Source organism: Rissa tridactyla, unplaced genomic scaffold (assembly GCF_028500815.1).
Source record: "Rissa tridactyla isolate bRisTri1 unplaced genomic scaffold, bRisTri1.patW.cur.20221130 scaffold_758, whole genome shotgun sequence".
In the NCBI taxonomy this organism is placed as follows: domain Eukaryota; kingdom Metazoa; phylum Chordata; class Aves; order Charadriiformes; family Laridae; genus Rissa; species Rissa tridactyla.
Window position 1 is genome coordinate 1,743 of NW_026529976.1, and position 19,923 is coordinate 21,665.

Sequence of the window (19,923 nt, forward strand, 5' to 3'; positions counted from 1 at the left end):
TCTAGGGGACCCCCAGGCTATAGGGAACCACAGGGACCCCCAGGCTCTAGGGGGCTATAGGGGACCCTCAGGCTATAGGGGGCTCTAGGGGGACCCCCGGGCTATAGGGGACCCACAGGGATCCCCAGGCTCTAGGGGCTTGGGCTATAGGGGACCCCCGGGCTATAGGGACCCACAGGGACCCTCAGGCTATAGGGGGGCTCTAGGGGACCCCCAGGCTCTAGGGGGCTATAGGGGACCCCTGGGCTATAGGGACTCCCAGGGACCCTCAGGCTACAGGGGGCTATAGGGGACCCCTGGGCTATAGGGGACCCACAGGGACCCCCCAGGCTCTAGGGGGGCTATAGGGGACCCCTGTGCTATAGGGACCCCCAGGGACCCTCAGGCTCTAGGGGGCTATAGGGGACCCCCGGGCTCTATGGGGCCTACAGGGAGCCCCAGGCTCTAGGGGACCCCCGGGCTATAGGGATCTATAGGGACCCCCAGGCTACAGGGACCCCCAGGGACCCCCAGGCTCTAGGGGGCTATAGGGGACCCCCAGGCTATAGGGAGCTATAGGGACCCCCAGGCTATAGGGACCCACAGGGACCCCCAGGCTATAGGGGGCTATAGGGGACCCCCGGGCTATAGGGATCCACAGGGACCCTCAGGCTATAGGGGGCTCTAGGGGACCCCCAGGCTCTATGGGGCCTACAGGGAGCCCCAGGCTCTAGGGAGCTATGGGGACCCCCGGGCTATAGGGGGGCTATAGGGGACCCCCGGGCTATAGGGACCCCCAGGCTATAGGGGGCTATAGGGGACCCCTGGGCTATAGGCACGTACGGGGAGCCCCGGGCTCTAGGGGGGGCCCATAGGGGGCTATAGGGGCCCGGGGCCACCGTGAACCACGTGGTCAGTGGGTGGGGGGGGGGGGGGGGGGGGGGGGGGGCCGCCCGGGCCACGCCCCCTTACTCTCTCTCTCGCGCGCGCGCGCGCGCCGCCGGCCGGGGGCGGGGCCGCCCGCACGTGCTGCGCCTGCGCGCTGGGCTCGGGCTGGGGCCGGCGCGCACGTGCTGGGCCTGACGGCGTTCGGCGGCGCGAGGCCAGGCAGGGCCGCGGGGGGGGGCGGGGGGGCTTTGGGGGGCTCTGACCCCCCCCCACTGGATCCGGGGGGGTTTGGGGGGGTCTCAACCCCCCCCACAGTGTGATCCGGGGGGGTTTGTGGGGGTCTGAACCCCCTCAGTGTGACCCGGGGGGGGTCTGACCCCCCCCCCCACTGGATCCGGGGGGGGTTTGGGGGGGGGTCTCAACCCCCCCACAGTGTGATCCGGGAGGGTTTGTGGGGGTCTGAACCCCCCTCAGTGTGACCCGGGGGGGTCTGAAACCCCCCCCCCACTGGATCTGGGGGGGGTTTGGGGGGGGTCTCAACACCCCCCCACAGTGTGATCTGGGGGGGTTTGGGGGGGTCTGAACCCCCTCAGTGTGATCGGGGGGGTTTGGGGGGGTCTGATCCCCCCCAGTGTGACCCGAGCGGGGTCTGAACCCCCCCCCCACTGGATCCGGGGAGGTTTGAGGGGGTCTCAACCCCCCCACAGTGCGATCCGGGGGGGGTCTGGGGGGGTCTGAACCCCCTCAGTGTGACCCGGGGGGGGTTTAGGGGGGTCTCAACCCCCCCACAGTATGATCCGGGGGGGGTCTGGGGGGGTCTGAACCCCCCTCAGTGTGACCCCAGGGGGGTCTGAACCCCCCCCCACTGGATCTGGGGGGGTTTAGGGGGGTCTCAACCCCCCCCACAGTGTGATCCGGGGGGGTCTGGGGGGGTCTGAACCCCCTCAGTGTGACCCGGGGAGGTTTGGGGGGGTCTGAGCCCCCCCCAGTGTGACCCGAGGGGGGTCTGAACCCCCCCCCCACAGTGTGATCCGGGGGGGTCTGAAACCCCCTCAGTGTGACCCGGGGGGGTCTGAATCCCCCCCCACTGGATCCGGGGGGGGTTTGGGGGGGTCTAAAACCCCCCCACAGTGTGACCCGGGGGGGTTTGGGGGGGTCTGAGCCCCCCCCAGTGTGACCCGAGGGGGGTCTGAACCCCCCCCCACTGGATCCGGGGGGGTTTGGGGGGGTCTCAACCCCCCCACAGTGTGACCCGGGGGGTTTGGGGGGGGTCTGAACCCCCCCCCCCCTCAGTGTGACCCGGGGGGGGGTGAGGCCCCCCCCAGTCTTATTGGGGGGGGTTTGGGGGGACCTCAACCCCCCCACAGTGTGCCCCGGGGGGGGGTGTGTGTGTTTGGGCCGGGGGGGGTGACACCTTTCCCCGGTGCAGGCCTGGGCTCCTCGTCCCCTCCCCGGTGGCCCCAGGGGGTGTTTGTGGCTACTTCCCCCCCCCCAAAAAGGGGGGCTGAGGGGGGGCCCCCCGCTCTCCCCCCCCCACCCCCCAGCCTCACCGTGTCCCCCGTCCCGCAGGCCCCTCCGTCACCATGGCCCCCCCCCGGCGCTCCCCCCCGCGTCCCGGCGGCCGCCTCGTCCAGCTCCGGCTCCAGCCCCGCGCCGGGGGGGAACCGTGGCCGGAGCCGCCCCCCGCCGTCGCCGACGGACTCTGACAGCCCGTGAGTTTTGGGAGGTGGGGGGGGGTGAGGGTTGGGGGGGGGGCGGGGGGGTCCACCAGCCCCCCCCCACCCCCCCCCCCCTTTCACCCACTGCCCTGTCGTCCCCGCAGCGTCCTCAGCAGCGGTGACTCCGGCAGCGACTTCGAGGACACGCTGCGGCGGCCGCGCAAGAGGGGGGGGACCCCCCCCGGCCGCCCGGCCGCGACCGCCCGTACGTCCCGTTCCCCCCCCCCCCCCCCAAGTCTTCCTCCGTGTCCCCCCCGTCCTGGGGAAGCTCCGATTCTCCGTGTGTGTGTGTCGTCCCCCCCCCCTCCACCTTCAACCCCCCCCCGGGCAGGTGTCGAAGCGTCCCCGGCGCGGGGGAACCCGACGGCGACGACGGGAGCAGCCCGGCCACCGGCAACCGGGAGCAAAACACCCTCTTCGAGGCCGTCAGGTCGGCCAAGGTCGCCGTGGAGGTAACACCCCCCCCCCCAACCACCGCCCCCCCCATCCTGCGGTGACACGGTGGGGGGGGGACACACCCCCCACGCGTGGGTCTGGGGGACCGGGATCGGGTTTGGGTGGGAAAGGGGCTGAAAGACCGTTTTGGCCGAGCCCCGGGGGACGCCTCCCGCTAGAGGAGGTTCCAGCATCCCCCCCTCCGTGTCGTGTCCCCCCCCCCCCGGCCTCGGACGCCATGGCGGCCCCCTCCCGTGTCCCTCGGGGTGACGTATCCCGTGGCCGGGGCGCGTGTCCGTCGTCCCCCCCCCCCCCCCGTGACGGCGGCCGTCCTGTGCCCGCAGACGGTGGTGGACGAGTGGCTGGAGACCTACAGGCGGGACCGGGAGAGGGGGTTCCTGGAGCTCGCCAACTTCATCGTCCGCTCCTGCGGCTGCCGAGGTTGGGGGGGGGGGGGTTGTTCCCCAAGGCGGGGGGGTGCCCGCCGCCGCCGCGGGGTGGGCGTCCCCCCCCGTTTCACACCGCCGCGTGTCGTCGTCCCCCGTCCCCGGCAGGCGTGGTGACCCCCGGAGATGTTCAGGAACCTGCAGAACTCGGAGATCATCCGGCAGCTGACGGAGGAGTTCGCGGAGGTGCTGGGGGGCGGACGTGGGGACGGGGCGGGGGGGACGGGGTGCATCAGGGGGGAGGGGGGTCGCGACACCCGTCTCGCCCCGTCTCCCGCAGGATTCGGCCGACTACCCGCTCTTGCTGAGCACCCAGCCCTGGCGTCGCTTCCGAGCCGGTTTCTGCGAGCTGGTGGCGGCGGGTGGCGCGGCGGTGCCGCTACGGCGTCGTCTACGACGGTTTCCTCATGGACGCCCTCGTCTCCTTCCTCACCGGCCTCTCCGACTCCCAGGTGCGGGCTTTCCGCCACACCAGCACCCTGGCAGGTAGGCGGCTGCTTTCCGGGGGGGTTCGGTGGGGGGTGCGTTTGTCGGTGAGGGGGGGTGTCGTCCCGCTCCCACCGCCCCGGTTTTCCAGCCATGAAGCTGATGACGGCGCTGGTGACGGTGGCGCTGGGCGTGAGCCTGCAGCAGGACAACAACCGGCGGCAGTACGAGGCCGAGAGGAGCAAGGAGCCCGGCCGCCGGGCCGCCGGCAAGCTGGAGGCTCTGCTGGAGAAGCGCCGGGAGGTGGGGCGGCGGCGGCGGCGGCGATTTCGGGGTTGGGAGGCCGGGCCCCATCTGAGCCCCGCTGCGTGTGGTCCCCCCCTCCCCGTAAATCCGTCCGTCCCGTCCCGTCCCCCCCCCCCAGCTCCGGGAGCAGCAGGAGGAGATCGAGAACATGATGAACGCCATCTTCAAGGGCGTCTTCGTGCACCGCTACCGGTCGGGGCCGGGCCCCAGCGGCGCGTGGGGTTCTTCGGGGCTGGGGAGGAGGGGAGCGTGGGGGGCGGCGGGGGCGACGTGGGGACGCTGGGGACGGGGGATGGGGACATGGTGACACTGGGGATGGCGGCGGGGGGCGACGTGGGGACGGGGACGGGGATGTGGTGACATTGGGGACGGTGGAGGGGGTGATGTGGGGACAGGGACGTGGTGACACTGGGGATGACAGAGTGACGTGGGGATGGGGACGGGGACATGGTGACACGGGGGACAGTGGTGGGGGCGATGTGGGGACAGGGATGGGGACGTGGTGACACTGGGGATGACAGAGTGACATGGGGATGGGGACAGGGACATGGTGACACTGGGGACAGTGGTGGGGGCGATGTGGGGACAGGGACGTGGTGACATTGGGGATGATAGGGCGATGTGGGGACAGGGATGGGGACATGGTGACACTGGGGATGACAGAGTGACGTCGGGATGGGGACAGGGACGTGGTGACACTGAGGACAGTGGTGGGGGCGATGTGGGGACAGGGACATGGTGACATAGGGGATGATAGGGCGATGTGGGGACAGGGATGGGGACATGGTGGGGACAGGGATGGGGACATGGTGACACTTGGGGACAGTGGTGGGGGCGATGTGGGGACAGGGATGGGGACATGGTGACACTGGGGACAGTGGTGGGGGCGATGTGGGGACAGGGACGTGGTGACATTGGGGATGATAGGGCGATGTGGGGACAGGGATGGGGACACGGTGCCGCTGGGGACGGCGGCGGGGGCGATGCGTGGATGGCGACGGGGCCGTGGCGCCGCTGGGGACGGCGGTGGCGGCGGTGGTATGGGTATGGGGACACGGTGACGGCGGGGGCGCCGCGGGATGGGGGACGTGGGGACGGCGGCCTGATCCCCGGCGGTGCCGGACGCGGCAGGGACGTGGTGCCCGAGATCCGGGCCGCCTGCGTGGAGGAGCTGGGGACGTGGATGAGGAGCTACGCGGGCTCCTTCCTCACCGACGGCCCACCTCAAGTACGTCGGCCTGGACCCTGCACGACAAGGTGGGCCGGGGCCGGGGGTGGGGGACCGGAGGGTGGGGCGAGGGTTGGGGGGGACACGACGTCGCGGTGACGGTGCCGGTGCCGGTGCCCGTCCCCGCAGCAGTGGGAGGTGCGGCTGCGGTGCGTGAAGGCGCTGCGGGGGCTCTACGGCCGCCGGGGAGACGGCCGCCCGCATGGAGCTCTTCACCAGCCGCTTCAAGGTGAGCGAGGGTCCGTAGCCGGGCACGGCGAAGGAGGGGGGGGGGGGGATTTTGTGTGTCCCCCCGGGCGGGGGTCACCGACCGTGTCTGTGTCCCCCCCCCCCCCGGCCCTCGCCAGACCCGCCTGGTGTCCATGGTCCTCGACAAGGAGCCCGAGGTGGCCGTGGAGGTGGTGGAGCTCCTGACGCTGATGCTGGAGTGAGCGCGGGGACGGGACGCTGTGGGGCGGGGTGACGGTGTGGGGGGGGACGATGACACTCACGGGGGGGCCCTGCCACCGGGACACCCCCCACCCCGCCACCGCCATCGTCGTCCGTCCCCGGCGTGCAGGAACATGGAGGAGGCGCTGACGGAGGAGGACTGCCGGAGCGTCTACCCCCTCGTCTACGTCTCCAGCCGCCCGCTGGCCGCCGCCGCCGGGGTCTTCCTCTACCGCAGGTCAGCGAGGAACCCCCCCCCGAACCCCCCCTTTCCCCCAAACCCCCCCCCCACGCCCCCTTTCCCCCAAACCTCCGCAGCCCCCGCAAAAAAACCAACCAAACCAAAACCCACGACAACCCCCCAGGGGTTTTTTTTTTCCGCTTTCGGAGCGGTTTTGGGGTCGTTTCTTGCCGGGCGCCAAACCCCGACCCCGGGTTGCGGTTTTCCTCCGGCCTTCGTCCCGGCTTCGTTAGCGCCGCGCCTAACGACGGGGGGGGGGGCCTGGGCTGGCCCCGCGGGGTCCCGGCTCGCGCCCTCCCTCCTCGCGCTCTCGGCCCCGTTCGGGGCGTCGAGCCCCCCGCCCCCCCCGCCGGGGAGATGGGGGGGACACACAAACACACCCCCCCCCCCCCGCCACCGCGGACACGCGACCCACGGCGCCTGGCAGCCGCGGTGTTTGTGCTCCTCCCGGCCCCGGCCCCCCCACAACATCTGGGGCGGGGGCGGCGGCGGCATGGCGTCACGCCGGGTCCTCCCCGTCCCCCGGGGACGGCGGGGGTGGCAAGCCCAGGGCGGGGGCCGACCCCCACCTCTGTGTCCCGTCACCCCCCAACGCGGGGGGGGGAGGGGTCTGGCCCCAGAGTAGGGGGCGGGGGGTACATGGGACCCCCCCCGTCCTTGTCCGCGTCTCTGTCCCTTTGGGTTTCTGGTCCCCACGTGTCCCCCAGCTCCGTCCCCAGAGCCGTGGGGGGGGACACAGGACCCCTCTGTCCCCATCCCTGTCCCTGTCCCTTGGGTTTCTGGTCCCTATGTGTCCCCCAAGTCTGTCCCCAGAGCGAGGGGGGGCAATGTGGGACCCCCCTGTCCCCATCCCTGTCCCTGTCCCTTGGGTTTCTGGTCCCCACGTGTCCCCCAGCTCCGTCCCCAGAGCCGTGGGGGGGGACACGGGACCCCCCTGTCCCCATCCCTGTCCCCGTCCCTTGGGTTTCTGGTCCCCGCGTGTCCCCCAGCTCCGTCCCCAGAGCCGTGGGGGGGGACACAGGACCCCTCTGTCCCCATCCCTGTCCCTGTCCCTTGGGTTTCTGGTCCCCTGTGTCCCCCAAGTCTGTCCCCAGAGCGAGGGGGGGCAATGTGGGCCCCCCCTGTCCCCGTCCTGTCCCTGTCCCTTGGGTTTCTGGTCCCCGCGTGTCCCCCAGCTCCATCCCCAGAGCCGTGGGGGGGACACGGGACGCCCCTGTCCCCATCCCTGTCCCCGTCCCTTGGGTTTCTGGGCCCCACATGTCCCCGACGTCTGTCCCCAGAGCAGGGGGGGGGGACACGGGACCCCCCTGTCCCTGTCCCTGGGGTTTCTGGTCCCCGCGTCACCTCGCGCGTCCGTCCCCAGGCTGCTGTCGCCGCCGCGGGACCCGCCTGGCGCTGGGGACAACAGGACCTTCTTCCGTCTGCTCCTGACCTTCTTCATCGAGAGCGAGGTGAGGGCGGCCGCGGCGGGGGCGGGGGGGGGGGGGTCCCGCGGGGTGGCGGGGGGGGGGTGTCCCCGCGCCCCGTGACGGCCCCGCGTCCCCGTCCCCAGCTCCACGAGCACGCCGCCTACCTGGTGGACAGCCTGTGGGACTGCGCCGGGCCCCGGCTGAGGGACTGGGAGACGGTGGGCGCTTTGCTGCTGGAGGAGTCGCCCGCCGAGGGTACGGCGTGGCCGGGAGAGGCCGGGAAGGTTGCGGGAGGCGGGGGGGGGCGGGGGGGGGGGGTGGTACGGAGGAGGAGGAGGAAAACACCGGGATGCGCCGAGGCGTCGACGCTGGGACGTACGGGGAGCAAACGGGGCTAGCGCGGATGGCGCCGGGATGGCCCGGAGACGGCGGGGGAAGACACCAGGGCAGGGCTCAACACGCCGGGACACGCCGGGATACACCGGGAGACACTGGGATACACCGGGAGACACCGGGAGATGACGGGGTCATGGCGGGACGTCCCTAGGAGGCGTTGGGACGTCGCCGGGACGTCACCGGGGGTTCCCCCTGGGGTTGCGCTGTGACACGGCTGGGGGGGGGTGTGTGTGTGTGTGGGGGGGGTGGGGTGCTGTGTTGCCCCCCCAGCCCCCCAGTTTCCCCCCCCCGCCCCCGAACCTCTCCAGGCCTGTCGGACCGTCAGGAGAAGGCGCTGGTGGAGATCCTGGCGGCCAGCGCCACGCGGGTGGCCGAGGGGCAACCCCCGGTGGGTCGCGTCCCGGCCAAGAAGGTGACGACGACGGCGGCGGCGGCGGGAGGGGGGGGGGTTGCTGAGGAGGGGACGGGGGTGTCGTGTCTGTCCGTCCCCCCCCCGACACACATCCCCCCGCCCCTGCCGTGCCCCCCCAGCCCTCGGCCCGGGAGCGCAAGGCTGAGCAGGAGGAGAGGACCCGGCTCACCCACTGCCTCATCCCGACCCTGCCCCAGCTGCTGGCCAAGGTGAGGGGGGACACGGGGACACGGGGACGGGGGGCTGGGGCTGGCGCTGACCCCCCCCACACACACACCCCCCACCCCGACCCCCCCCGCCCTTCCCCCTCAGTTCTCGGCCGAGGCGGAGAAGGCGGCTCCGCTCCTGGAGGTGCTGCGCTGCTTCGACCTCAGCGTCTACGGCACCAGGCGGCTGGAGAAGGTGCCGGACCCTCCTCGTCCCCCCCAGACCCTCCTCGTCCCCCCCAGACCCTCGTCATCCCCCCGACCTTCATCGTCCCCCCGACCCTTGTTGTCCCCCGACCCCTCGTTGTCCCCCAAACCTTCGTTGGGCCCCTTAAACCCTCGTTGTCCCCCGAACCCTCGTTCTCTCCCGACTCCTCGTTGTCCCCCAAACTCTCATTGTCCCCCAACCCGTTGTTGGGCCCCTTAAACCCTCATTGTCCCCTGACTCCTGGTTGTCCCCCAGACCCTCGTTGTCCCCCAGACCCTCATTGTCCCCCCGGACCCTCGTTGGGCTCCTTCAACCCTCATTGTCCCCTGGACCCTCGTTGTCCCCTGGACCCTCGTTGTTCCCTGACCCTCATTGTCCCCCGACCCCTCGTTGTCCTCCAGCCCCTCATTGTCCCCCAAACTCTCATTGTCCCCCGGCCCCTCGTTGTCCCCCCGGCCCCTCGTCCCCCAACCCCTTGTTGGGTCCCTTAAACCCTTATTGTCCCCCGGCCCCTCATTGTCCCCTGACCCCTTGTTGTCCCCCAGCCCCTCGTTGTCCCCCAAACTCTCATTGTCCGCCAGACCCTCGTTGTCCTCCCGGACCCTCGTTGTCCCCCAACCCCTTGTTGGGTCCCTTAAACCCTCATTGAGCCACAACTCCTCGTTGTCCCCTGACCCCTTGTTGTCCCCCAGCCCCTCATTGTCCCCCACACTCTCATTGTCCCCTGGCCCCTCATTGTCCCCCAACCCCTTGTTGGGCCCCTTAAACCCTCATTGTCCCCCGGCCCCTCATTGTCCCCTGGTCCCTCATTGTCCCCCAGCCCCTCGTTGTCCCCCGACCCCTCATTGTCCCCCGACTCCTCATTGTCCCCCAACCCCTTGTTGGGCCCGTTAAGCCCTTGTTGTCCCGCAGACCCTCATTGTCCCCTGGCCCCTCATTGTCCTGCAGACCCTCATTGTCCCCCGGCCCCTCGTTGTCCCCCAACCCCTCGTTGTCCCCCCCCACCTCCAAGTTCCTGGGCAGGATCCAGCCCCCCCCTCCAGCTCTGCCCCAGCGCTGGGGGGCCGGATCCTGCCCCAGGAACGGGGCTGCGGGGTCGGGACGCCTTCGGGACGCTCCGTGTCCCCCGAGGGGCTGTCCCTGTCCCGTCCCCCATCCCCCCCCGGGCTGTCCTCCTCCCCAGCCCGGTCCCGCCTGTCCCCGCAGCCCCTGGAGCTGGTGCTGGGGCAGCTGGGGGAGGTGGTGGGGAAGCACACGGGGCCGGCGGTGCTGGCGGCCGCCTCCCGCGCCCTCCAGGCCCTCTGCGACCCGGAGCTCGCCCTGCACGGCCACGGGGACCTGGCGCGCAGCCGCCTCGCCGACCAGCTGGCCGACAAGTTCCAGCGGGACGTCACCGAGCTGCTCCAGGTGGAGGGGACGGGAGAGGGGACACCCCCCAACCAGGGCTGGGGACGGGACCTGGAGGAGCTCGGGCCACCACAGGGCTGGGGACGGGGACGCAGGGCCACCACAGGTCTGGGGACAGGGACCCGGGGCCACCACAGGGTTGGGGACGGGGACCTGAAGGAGCTCGGGCCACCACAGGGCTGGGGATGGGGACGTGGGGCCACAACAGGGTTGGGGACAAGGACCCGGGGCCACCACAGGCCTGGGGACAGGCACCCGGGGCTACCACAGGGCTGGGGACGGGGACCCGGAGCCACCACAGGGTTGGGGACGGGGACCCGGGGCCACCACAGGGCTGGGGACAGGGACCCAGAGCCACCACAGGATTGGGGATGGGGACCCGGGGCCACCACAGGGCTGGGGACGGGGACCCGGGGCCACCACAGGGCTGGGGATGGGGACCCGGGGCCACAACAGGGCTGGGGACAGGCACCCGGGGCCACCACAGGTCTGGGGACAGGCACCCGGGGCTACCACAGGGCTGGGGATGGGGACCCGGGGCCACCACAGGGCTGGGGATGGGGACCCAGAGCCACCACAGGGCTGGGGATGGGGACCCGGGGCCGCCACAGGATTGGGGATGGGGACCCGGGGCCGCCACAGGGTTGGGGACGGGGACCCGGGGCCACCACAGGGCTGGGGATGGGGACCTGGGGCCACAACAGGTCTGGGGACAGGGACCCGGGGCCACCACAGGTCTGGGGACAGGGACCCGGGGCCACCACAGGGTTGGGGACGGGGACCTGAAGGAGCTCGGGCCACCACAGGGCTGGGGATGGGGACGTGGGGCCACAACAGGGTTGGGGACAAGGACCCGGGGCCACCACAGGGCTGGGGACAGGCACCCGGGGCCACCACAGGGTTGGGGACGGGGACCTGAAGGAGCTCGGGCCACCACAGGGCTGGGGATGGGGACATGGGGCCACAACAGGGTTGGGGACAAGGACCCGGGGCCACCACAGGTCTGGGGACAGGCACCTGGGGCTACCACAGGGCTGGGGATGGGGACCCAGGGCCACCACAGGCCACCACAGGGCTGGGGACGGGGACCCAGAGCCACCACAGGGCTGGGGACAGGCACCCGGGGCCACCACAGGTCTGGGGACAGGCACCCGGGGCTACCACAGGGCTGGGGATGGGGACCCGGGGCCACCACAGGGCTGGGGACAAGGACACGGGGCCACCACAGGGCTGGGGATGGGGACCTGGGGCCACAACAGGGCTGGGGACAGGGACCCGGGGCCACCACAGGTCTGGGGACAGGCACCCGGGGCCACCACAGGGTTGGGGACGGGGACCTGAAGGAGCTCGGGCCACCACAGGGCTGGGGATGGGGACCCGGGGCCACAACAGGGTTGGGGACAAGGACCCGGGGCCACCACAGGTCTGGGGACAGGCACCCGGGGCTACCACAGGGATGGGGATGGGGACCCAGGGCTGTGACAGGGTTGGGGACGGGGACCCAGAGCCACCACAGGGTTGGGGACGGGGACCCGGGGCCACCACAGGGTTGGGGATGGGGACCTGGGGCCACCACAGGGCTGGGGACGGGGACCCGGGGCCACCACAGGGCTGGGGATGGGGACCCGGGGCCACAACAGGGCTGGGGACAGGCACCCGCGGCCACCACAAGGACGCGGCTCTGTGGGGAACGGGGCGTCCCCGACCTGGCGTGGGGCGTCCCCAACCCCTGGGCAGGCCTCGTCGCTGGAGGAGGAGGAGGCGTACAGCATGGCGGCCACGCTCAAGAGGCTCTCCGTCCTCTTCAAGTGAGCGGGGAGCGGCGGCGGCGGCGGGGGGCGGGCGGGGGGGGGACCGCGCCGTCCCTCCGCCCGCGTCCCCTGATGTCCTCGGCCCCCTCCGCGCGTCCCTCCCCCGCGCCCTGTCTCGTGGCACCCCGTCCCTCTGCCCCGGGCGTCCCTGTCCCCTGCCCCGTGTGCCCCCCATGTCCCCTGTCCTCCTGCCCCATGTGCCCCCCATGTTCCCCGTCCCCTGCCCCATGTGCTCCCCATGTCCCTTGTCCCCTGCCCCATGTGCCCCCCACATCCCCTGTCCCCTGCCCCATGTGCCCCCCGTGTCCCCAGTGTCCTGTCCCCTGCGCCTCCGTCTCCTGTCCCCTGCCCCATGTGCCCCCATGTCCCCTGTCCCTTGCCCCATGTGCCCCCATGTCCCCCCATGTCCCCCAGTGTCCTGTCCCCATGTTCCCCCCATGTCCCCCGTCCCCTGCCCCATGTGCCCCCCGCGTTCACCATCCCCTGCCCCATGTCCCCCAGCATCCTGCCCCATGTGCCCCCCACATCCCATGTCCCCTGCCCCATGTGCCCCCATGTCCCCTGCCCCATGTGCCCCCCGCATCCCCTGTCCCCTGCCCCCTGTCTCCCCCTGTCCCCCGGTGTCCTGTCCCCTTCCCCCTCCATGTCTCCTGTCCCTTGCCCCATGTGCCCCCATGTCCCCTGCCCCATGTGCCCCCCATGTCCCCTGTCCCCTGCCCCATGTGCCCCCATGTCCCCTGCCCCATGTGCCCCCCACGTCCCCTGTCCCCTAACCCCCACGTCCCCTGCCCCATGCGCCCCATGTCCTCCAGCATCCTACCCCATGTGCCCCCCGCGTCCCCTGCCCCATGTGCCCCCCATGTCCTCCAGCATCCTGCCCCGTGTGCCCCCCACGTCCCCTGTCCCCTGCCCCGTGTGCCCCCCACGTCCCCTGCCCCATGTCCCCCAACATCCTACCCCATGTGCCCCCATGTCCCCTGCCCCATGTCCCCCAACATCCTACCCCATGTGCCCCCATGTCCCCTGCCCCATGTGCCCCCCACGTCCCCTGCCCCATGTCCCCCAACATCCTACCCCATGTGCCCCCATGTCCCCTGCCCCATGTCCCCCAACATCCTACCCCATGTGCCCCCATGTCCCCTGCCCCATGTGCCCCCCACGTCCCCTGCCCCATGTCCCCCAACATCCTACCCCATGTGCCCCCCACGTCCCCTGCCCCATGTCCCCCAACATCCTACCCCATGTGCCCCCATGTCCCCTGCCCCATGTGCCCCCTGCGTCCCCTGCCCTGTGTCCCCCAGCCCCCCGCCCCATGTGCCCCCATGTCCCCTGCCCCGTGTGCCCCCCGTGTCCCCTGTCCCCTGCCCCATGTGCCCCCTGCGTCCCCTGCCCCGTGTCCCCCAGCCCCCCGCCCCATGTGCCCCCGTGTCCCCTGCCCCATGTGCCCCCCGCGTCCCCTGTCCCCCCGCCCCGCGCCTCCCCTCGTCCCGCTGATGCCGCCCCGTCCCTGCAGCGCCCACGACCTGACGCGCTGGCAGCTCTTCCAGCCCTGCGCCCGGCTCCTGCAGCACGGCCTGGGCACGGGCCAGGTGCCCCCGCAGGTACCGCCCCGGGGGGGCGGGGGGGGACACACGCGGTGGCGGTGGCAGGGGCGGTGGCGGCGGGGGGGCTCCCTCAGCCAGCCCTCGCCCCCGCAGGTCCTCATCCCCGCCATCGCCTGCCTCCACTTCCACGTCCTCTGGGAGCTCTCGCACCTCCGCGGCCCCCGGGTCCCCCCGGTGAGCCCCCGTCCATCCCGTGTGTCCCCCCCCCAAAGCGTCCTGTCCCCCCAGGGGACAACTTGGGGCAACCCCCGCGTCCCTAAAGGCCACCCCCCCCCAAAAAAACCTTGCCCAGGAGCAGCTGCGGAGCCTGAAGAGCAGAGTGGCCGCCTGCTGCTCGCTCTGCCAGAGCTGCCTCTCCGAGGCGGACGCCGGCGTGCGGGAGCAGGTAACCCCCCCCCCCCCCCCCCCCCACCCCCCTCCCCACTTCCCCGGGGGGTCGGGGGTCGGTGCCGGACGTGAGGCCGAGCCCATCCCCGTGTCCTCAGGCCTTCGCGGTGCTCAGCGACCTGCTGCTGGTGTTCGGCCCCCAGCTGCCGCGGGACGGGCGGGAGGCCCTGGCCCCGCTGGTGCTGCTGCCCGAAGCCGGGCTGCAATCCCAGCTGGCCGCCTTCCTCATGGACCACGTCTTCAACCCCACCGGTAGCCACGAGGAGCTCTCGGACGTGGGTCCGTCCCGCTCCGTGACATCCCAAGGCTGGGGGGGGGGGGTGGGGGTGGTGGGGGGCGTGTGTGTCCCCAGCCCCGGGATGCTCTGGGGTGGGGGGTCTCTGGGGTTGTCCAGGAGGCTCGGAGCGGCTCCCGGGGGGGGTCTTTGGGGTGCTCTAGGGAGGTCTGGGGGGCTCTGGGGGGTCCCTGGGGTCATCCAGGGGGCTCTGAGTGTCTCTGGGGGGGTCTTTGGGGTGCCGTAGGGAGGTCTGGGGGGCTCTGGGGGGGTCCCTGGGGTGACCCAGGAGGCTCTGAGGGGCTCTGGGGGGGGTCTTCGTGGTGCTCTAGGGAGGTCTGGGGGTCTCTGGGGTCATTCAGGAGGCTCTGGGGGGGTCTTTGGGGTGCTCTAAGGTGGTCTGGGGGTCTCTGGGCGTTTCTGGGGTCATCCAGGAGGCTGTGGGGGGGGTCTTTGGGGTGCTGTAGGGAGATCTGGGGGGCTCTGGGGGGTCCCTAGTGTCATCCAGGGGGGCTCTGAGGGTCTCTGGGGGGGTCTTTGTGGTGCTGTAGGGAGGTCTGGGCGGCTCTGGGGGGTGCCTGATGTCATCCAGGAGGCTCTGAGGGGCTCTGGGGGGGTCTTTGTGGTGCTCTAAGGAGGTCTGGGGGGCTCTGGGGTCATCCAGGAGGCTCTGGGGGGGTCTTTGGGGTGCTCTAAGGTGGTCTGGGGGGCTCTGGGGGGGTCTTCGTGGTGCTCTGAGGAGGTCTGGGGGGGCTGTGGGGTCTCTGGGGTCATCCAGGAGGCTCTGGGGGGGTCTTTGGGGTGCTCTAGGGAGGTCTGGGGGCTCTGGGTCATCCAGGAGGCTCTGGGGGGGTCTTTTGGGGTGCTCTAAGGTTGGTCTGGGGGGCTCTGGGGGGCTCTGTGGGGGTCTTTGGGGTGCTCTAAGGAGGTTGGGGGCTCTGGCGTCATGCAGGAGGCTCTGGGGGGGTCTTTGGGGTGCTGTAGGGAAGTCTGGGGGGGTCCCTGATGTCATCCAGAAGGCTCTGGGGGGCTCTGGGGGGGTCTTCGTGGTGCTCTGAGGAGGTCTGGGGGGCTGTGGGGGTCTCTGGGGTCATCCAGGAGGCTCTGGGGGGGTCTTTGGGGTGCTCTAAGGAGGTCTGGGGGGCTCTGGGGTCATCCAGGAGGCTCTGGGGGGGTCTTTGGGGTGCTCTAAGGTGGTCTGGGGGGCTCTGGGGGGCTCTGTGGGGGTCTTTGGGGTGCTCTAAGGAGGTCTGGGGGGCTCTGGCGTCATCCAGGAGGCTGTGGGGGGGTCTTTGGGGTGCTGTAGGGAAGTCTGGGGGGGTCCCTGATGTCATCCAGAAGGCTCTGGGGGGGCTCTGGGGGGGTCTTCGTGGTGCTCTGAGGAGGTCTGGGGGGCTGTGGGGGTCTCTGGGGTCATCCAGGAGGCTCTGGGGGGGTCTTTGGGGTGCTCTAAGGAGGTCTGGGGGTCTCTGGGGTCATCCAGGAGGCTCTGGGCGGGGTCTTTGGGGTGCTCTAGGGAGGTCTGGGGGGCTCTGGGGTCATCCAGGAGGCTCTGGGGGGGTCTTTGGGGTGCTCTAAGGTGGTCTGGGGGGCTCTGTGGGGGTCTTTGGGGTGCTCTAAGGAGGTCTGGGGGTCTCTGGGGTTTCTGGGGTCATCCAGGAGGCTGTGGGGGGGGGTCTTTGGGGTGCTGTAGGGAGATCTGGGGGGCTCTGGGGGGTCCCTAGTGTCATCCAGGGGGGCTCTGAGGGTCTCTGGGGGGGTCTTTGTGGTGCTGTAGGAGGTCTGGGCGGCTCTGGGGGGTGCCTGATGTCATCCAGGAGGCTCTGAGGGGCTCTGGGGGGGTCTTTGTGGTGCTCTAAGGAGGTCTGGGTGGGCTCTGGGGTCATCCAGGAGGCTCTGGGGGGGTCTTTGGGGTGCTCTAAGGTGGTCTGGGGGGCTCTGGGGGGGTCTTCGTGGTGCTCTGAGGAGGTCTGGGGGCTGTGGGGTCTCTGGGGTCATCCAGGAGGCTCTGAGGGGCTCTGGGGGGGTCTTTGTGGTGCTCTAAGGTGGTCTGGGGGCTCTGGGGGCTCTGTGGGGGTCTTTGGGGTGCTCTAAGGAGGTCTGGGGGCTCTGGCGTCATCCAGGAGGCTGTGGGGGGTCTTTGGGGTGCTGTAGGGAAGTCTGGGGGGGTCCCTGATGTCATCCAGAAGGCTCTGGGGGGCTCTGGGGGGTCTTCGTGGTGCTCTAAGGAGGTCTGGGGGGCTCTGGGGTCATCCAGGAGGCTGTGGGGGGGTCTTTGGGGTGCTCTAAGGTGGTCTGGGGGGCTTTGGGGGCTCTGGGGGGGTCTTTGGGGGTGCTCTAAGGAGTTCTGGGGGGCTCTGGGGGGGTCTTTGTGGTGCTCTGAGGAGGTCTGGGGGGCTGTGGGGGTCTCTGGGGTCATCCAGGAGGCTCTGGGGGGGTCTTTGGGGTGCTCTAGGGAGGTCTGGGGGGCTCTGGGGTCATCCAGGAGGCTCTGGGGGGTCTTTGGGGTGCTCTAAGGTGGTCTGGGGGCTCTGTGGGGGTCTTTGGGGTGCTCTAAGGAGGTCTGGGGTCTCTGGGGTCATGCAGGAGGCTGTGGGGGGGTCTTTGGGGTGCTCTAAGGTGGTCTGGGGGGCTCTGGGGGGCTCTGTGGGGGTCTTTGGGGTGCTCTAGGGAGGTCTGGGGGGCTCTGGGGTCATGCAGGAGGCTGTGGGGGGGTCTTTGGGGTGCCGTAGGGAGATCTGGGGGTGGTCCCTGGGGTCTCCCCGGAGGCCCAGCCCCAGCCCCGTCCCCCTGGTGCGCGGGCAGAGGGCACCGAGAGCCGCCTGGAGGAGCTGCACCGGCGCCGGCTGCTCCTGGCCGCCTTCTGCAAACTCCTCGTCTACAACGTGCTGGAGCTCAGCGCCGCCTCCGACGTCTTCAAGCACTACGCCAAGGTTTGGGGCTGGGGGGGGGACACACACACACCTGAGAGGGCTCTCCTGCCCCCCACACCCCCCACACACACCCCCCGAAAGATGCTCGGCGACACGGGGCCCCCCCTGTCGCCCCCTCCCCAGTTTTACAGCGACTACGGGGACATCATCAAGGAGACGCTGAACTGCACCCGGCAGACTGGACCGGTCAGTAGTGGGCTCGCACCCTGCTGCTCAGCCTGCAGCAGGTGAGGGGGGGGCTCTGGGGGGCTCTGGGGCCATCCAGGAGGCTCTGGGGGGGTCTTTGGGGGTGCTCTAGGGAGGTCTGGGGGGGCTCTGGGGTCGCCCAGGAGGCTCTGGGGGGGTCTTTGGGGTGCTCTAGGGAGGTCTGGGGGGCTCTGGGGGTCATCCAGGAGGCTCTGGGGGGCTCTGGGGGGGGTCTTTGGGGTGCTCTAGGGAGGTCTGGGGGGCTCTGGGGTCGCCCAGGAGGCTCTGGGGGGGGGTCTTTGGGGTGCTCTAGGGAGGTCTGGAGGGCTCTGGGGTCATCCAGGAGGCTCTGGGGGGCTCTGGGGGGGGTCTTTGGGGTGCTCTAGGGAGGTCTGGGGGCTCTGGGGTCATCCAGGAGGCTCTGGGGGGCTCTGGGGGGTCTTTGGGGTGCTCTAGGGAGGTCTGGGGGGCTCTGGGGTCGCCCAGGAGGCTCTGGGGGGGGGTCTTTGGGGTGCTCTAGGGAGGTCTGGGGGGCCTCTGGGGTCATCCAGGAGGCTCTGGGGGTCTCTGGGGGGGGTCTTTTGGGGTCTCTAGGGAGGTCTGGGGGCTCTGGGGGTCGCCCAGGAGGCTCTGGGGGGGTCTTTGGGTGCTCTAGGGAGGTCTGGGGGCCTCTGGGGTCATCCAGGAGGCTCTGGGGGGGGTCTTTGGGGTGCTCTAGGGAGGTCTGGGGGCTCTGGGGTCATCCAGGAGGCTGTGGGGGGCTCTGGGGGGGTCTTTGGGGTGCTCTAGGGAGGTCTGGGGGGCTCTGGGGTCATCCAGAGGCTCTGGGGGGCTCTGGGGGGGGTCTTTGGGGTGCTCTAGGGAGATCTGGGGGGCTCTGGGGTCGCCAGGAGGCTCTGGGGGGGGTCTTTGGGGTGCTCTAGGGAGGTCTGGGGGGCTCTGGGGTCATCCAGGAGGCTGCTGGGGGGCTCTGGGGGGGGGTCTTTGGGGTGCTCTAGGGAGGTCTGGGGGGGCTCTGGGGTCATCCAGGAGGCTCTGGGGGGCTCTGGGGGGGGTCTTTGGGGTGCTCTAGGGAGGTCTGGGGGGCTCTGGGGTCATCCAGGAGGCTCTGGGGGGGTCTTTGGGTGGTGCTCTAGGGAGGTCTGGGGGGCTCTGGTGTCGTCCAGGAGGCTGTGGGGGGCTCTGGGGGGGGTCTTTGGGGTGCTCTAGGGAGGTCTGGGGGGCTCTGGGGTCATCCAGGAGGCCTGTGGGGGGCTCTGGGGGGGGTCTTTGGGTGCTCTAGGGAGATCTGGGGGTCCCCTGGGGGTCCCTGGTGTCGTCCAGGAGCCCCTGAGTGTCTCTGGGGGGGTCTTGGGGTGCTCCAGGGAGGTCTGGGGGTCCCTGGGGAGATCTGGGGGGGGCTCCGGGAGATGTGGGGCGGGGTATTGGGGATGTGTCTGCAGAGAGTTCCAGGGGTCTGGGGGCTCGAGGGGAGCGGGGGCGTCTCCAAGGGGGGTCGGGGGGGGTCTCCAGAGGGTGTCGGGGGTCTCCAGGGGGGTCAGGGGTTTCCAGGGGGGGTCGGGGGTCTCCAGAGGGTGTTGGGGTCTCCAGGGGGTGTCGGGGGGGGGGGTCTTCAGAGGGGTGTCGGGGGTCTCCAGGGGGGGTCAGGGGTTTCCAGGGGGGGTCGGGGGTCTCCAGAGGGGGGTCGGGGGGTCTCCAGAGGGTGTTGGGGTCTCCAGGGGTGTTGGGAGGGGTCTTCTCAGAGGGTGTTGGGGCATCTCCGGGGGGGGTCAGGGGTCTCCAGAGGGTGTTGGGGTCTCCAGGGGGTGTCGGGGGGGTCTTCAGAGGGTGTTGGGGCATCTCCGGGGGGGGTCAGGGGTCTCCAGAGGGTGTTGGGGTCTCCAGAGGGGGATGGGGGTCTCCAAAGTGGGCTGGGGGGGGGGTCTCCAGAGGGTGTTGGGGGGGGTCAGGTGTCTCCAGAGGGTGTTGGGGGTCTCCAGAGGGGGATGGGGGTCTCCAAAGGGGCCCGGGGGGGGCGTCTCCAGAGGGTGTTGGGGGGTCTCCGGGGGGGGGTCAGGGGTCTCCGGGGGGGGTCAGGGCATCTCCAGAGGGTGTCGGGGGTCTCCAGGGGGGGGTCAGGGGTCTCCAGAGGGCGTCGGGGCGGGGGGGGTGGGGGGTGGTTCTCCAGGGGGTCCCGCCTTGACCTTCCCCCCCCCTTGCCCCCCCCCCGGCGTAGCTGATGGCGGAGCTGCTGCTGGAGCAGGGCCCCGAGATCCGGGCGTCCGAAGCTTTCCTGGAAATCCGGGACCTGGCGCGACGTTTCTCCCTCCTCTTCGGCCTCCACCAGCTCCGCAACCGCCCGGCGCTGCTCGGCCTGCACAGGTGCGGGGGGCTGCGGGGGGGGACACTGGGGGGGGGGACGCACTGCGGGGGAGACACACACATGGGGGGGGGGACACGCACACACATGGGGGGACACACACATGGGGACGGGGACACACAGACACACACACCCCCCCCCCCCCATCCTCATCCCTGTATCCCGGCCAGGGAGGGGATCCAGTTCGCCTTCCAGGACCCCCCCCCCGGCCCCGGCTCGGGGTTGCCCGACCTCC

General features: G+C 71.1%; 1 protein-coding gene across 1 annotated transcript; it reads left to right on the forward strand.

Annotated features, from left to right (window-relative positions):
• Positions 1-3,573: 3,573 nt before the first annotated feature.
• On the forward strand, positions 3,574-19,919 carry LOC128903920 (cohesin subunit SA-3-like; the record flags this gene model as incomplete). Its single annotated transcript, XM_054187804.1, is given in 28 exon segments — positions 3,574-3,652; positions 3,747-3,827; positions 3,829-3,952; positions 4,044-4,195; positions 4,317-4,390; positions 5,330-5,414; positions 5,416-5,436; positions 5,438-5,455; positions 5,556-5,612; positions 5,614-5,655; positions 5,774-5,853; positions 5,986-6,093; positions 7,460-7,547; positions 7,649-7,760; positions 8,210-8,313; positions 8,433-8,522; positions 8,626-8,715; positions 9,934-10,134; positions 11,872-11,942; positions 13,459-13,546; positions 13,643-13,723; positions 13,842-13,934; positions 14,035-14,215; positions 17,016-17,143; positions 17,267-17,338; positions 17,341-17,370; positions 19,545-19,690; positions 19,859-19,919. Coding segments are annotated over 28 exon segments (2,538 nt in total), but the record flags the coding sequence as incomplete, so codon positions are not given.
• Between the last annotated feature and the right edge of the window lie 4 nt (positions 19,920-19,923).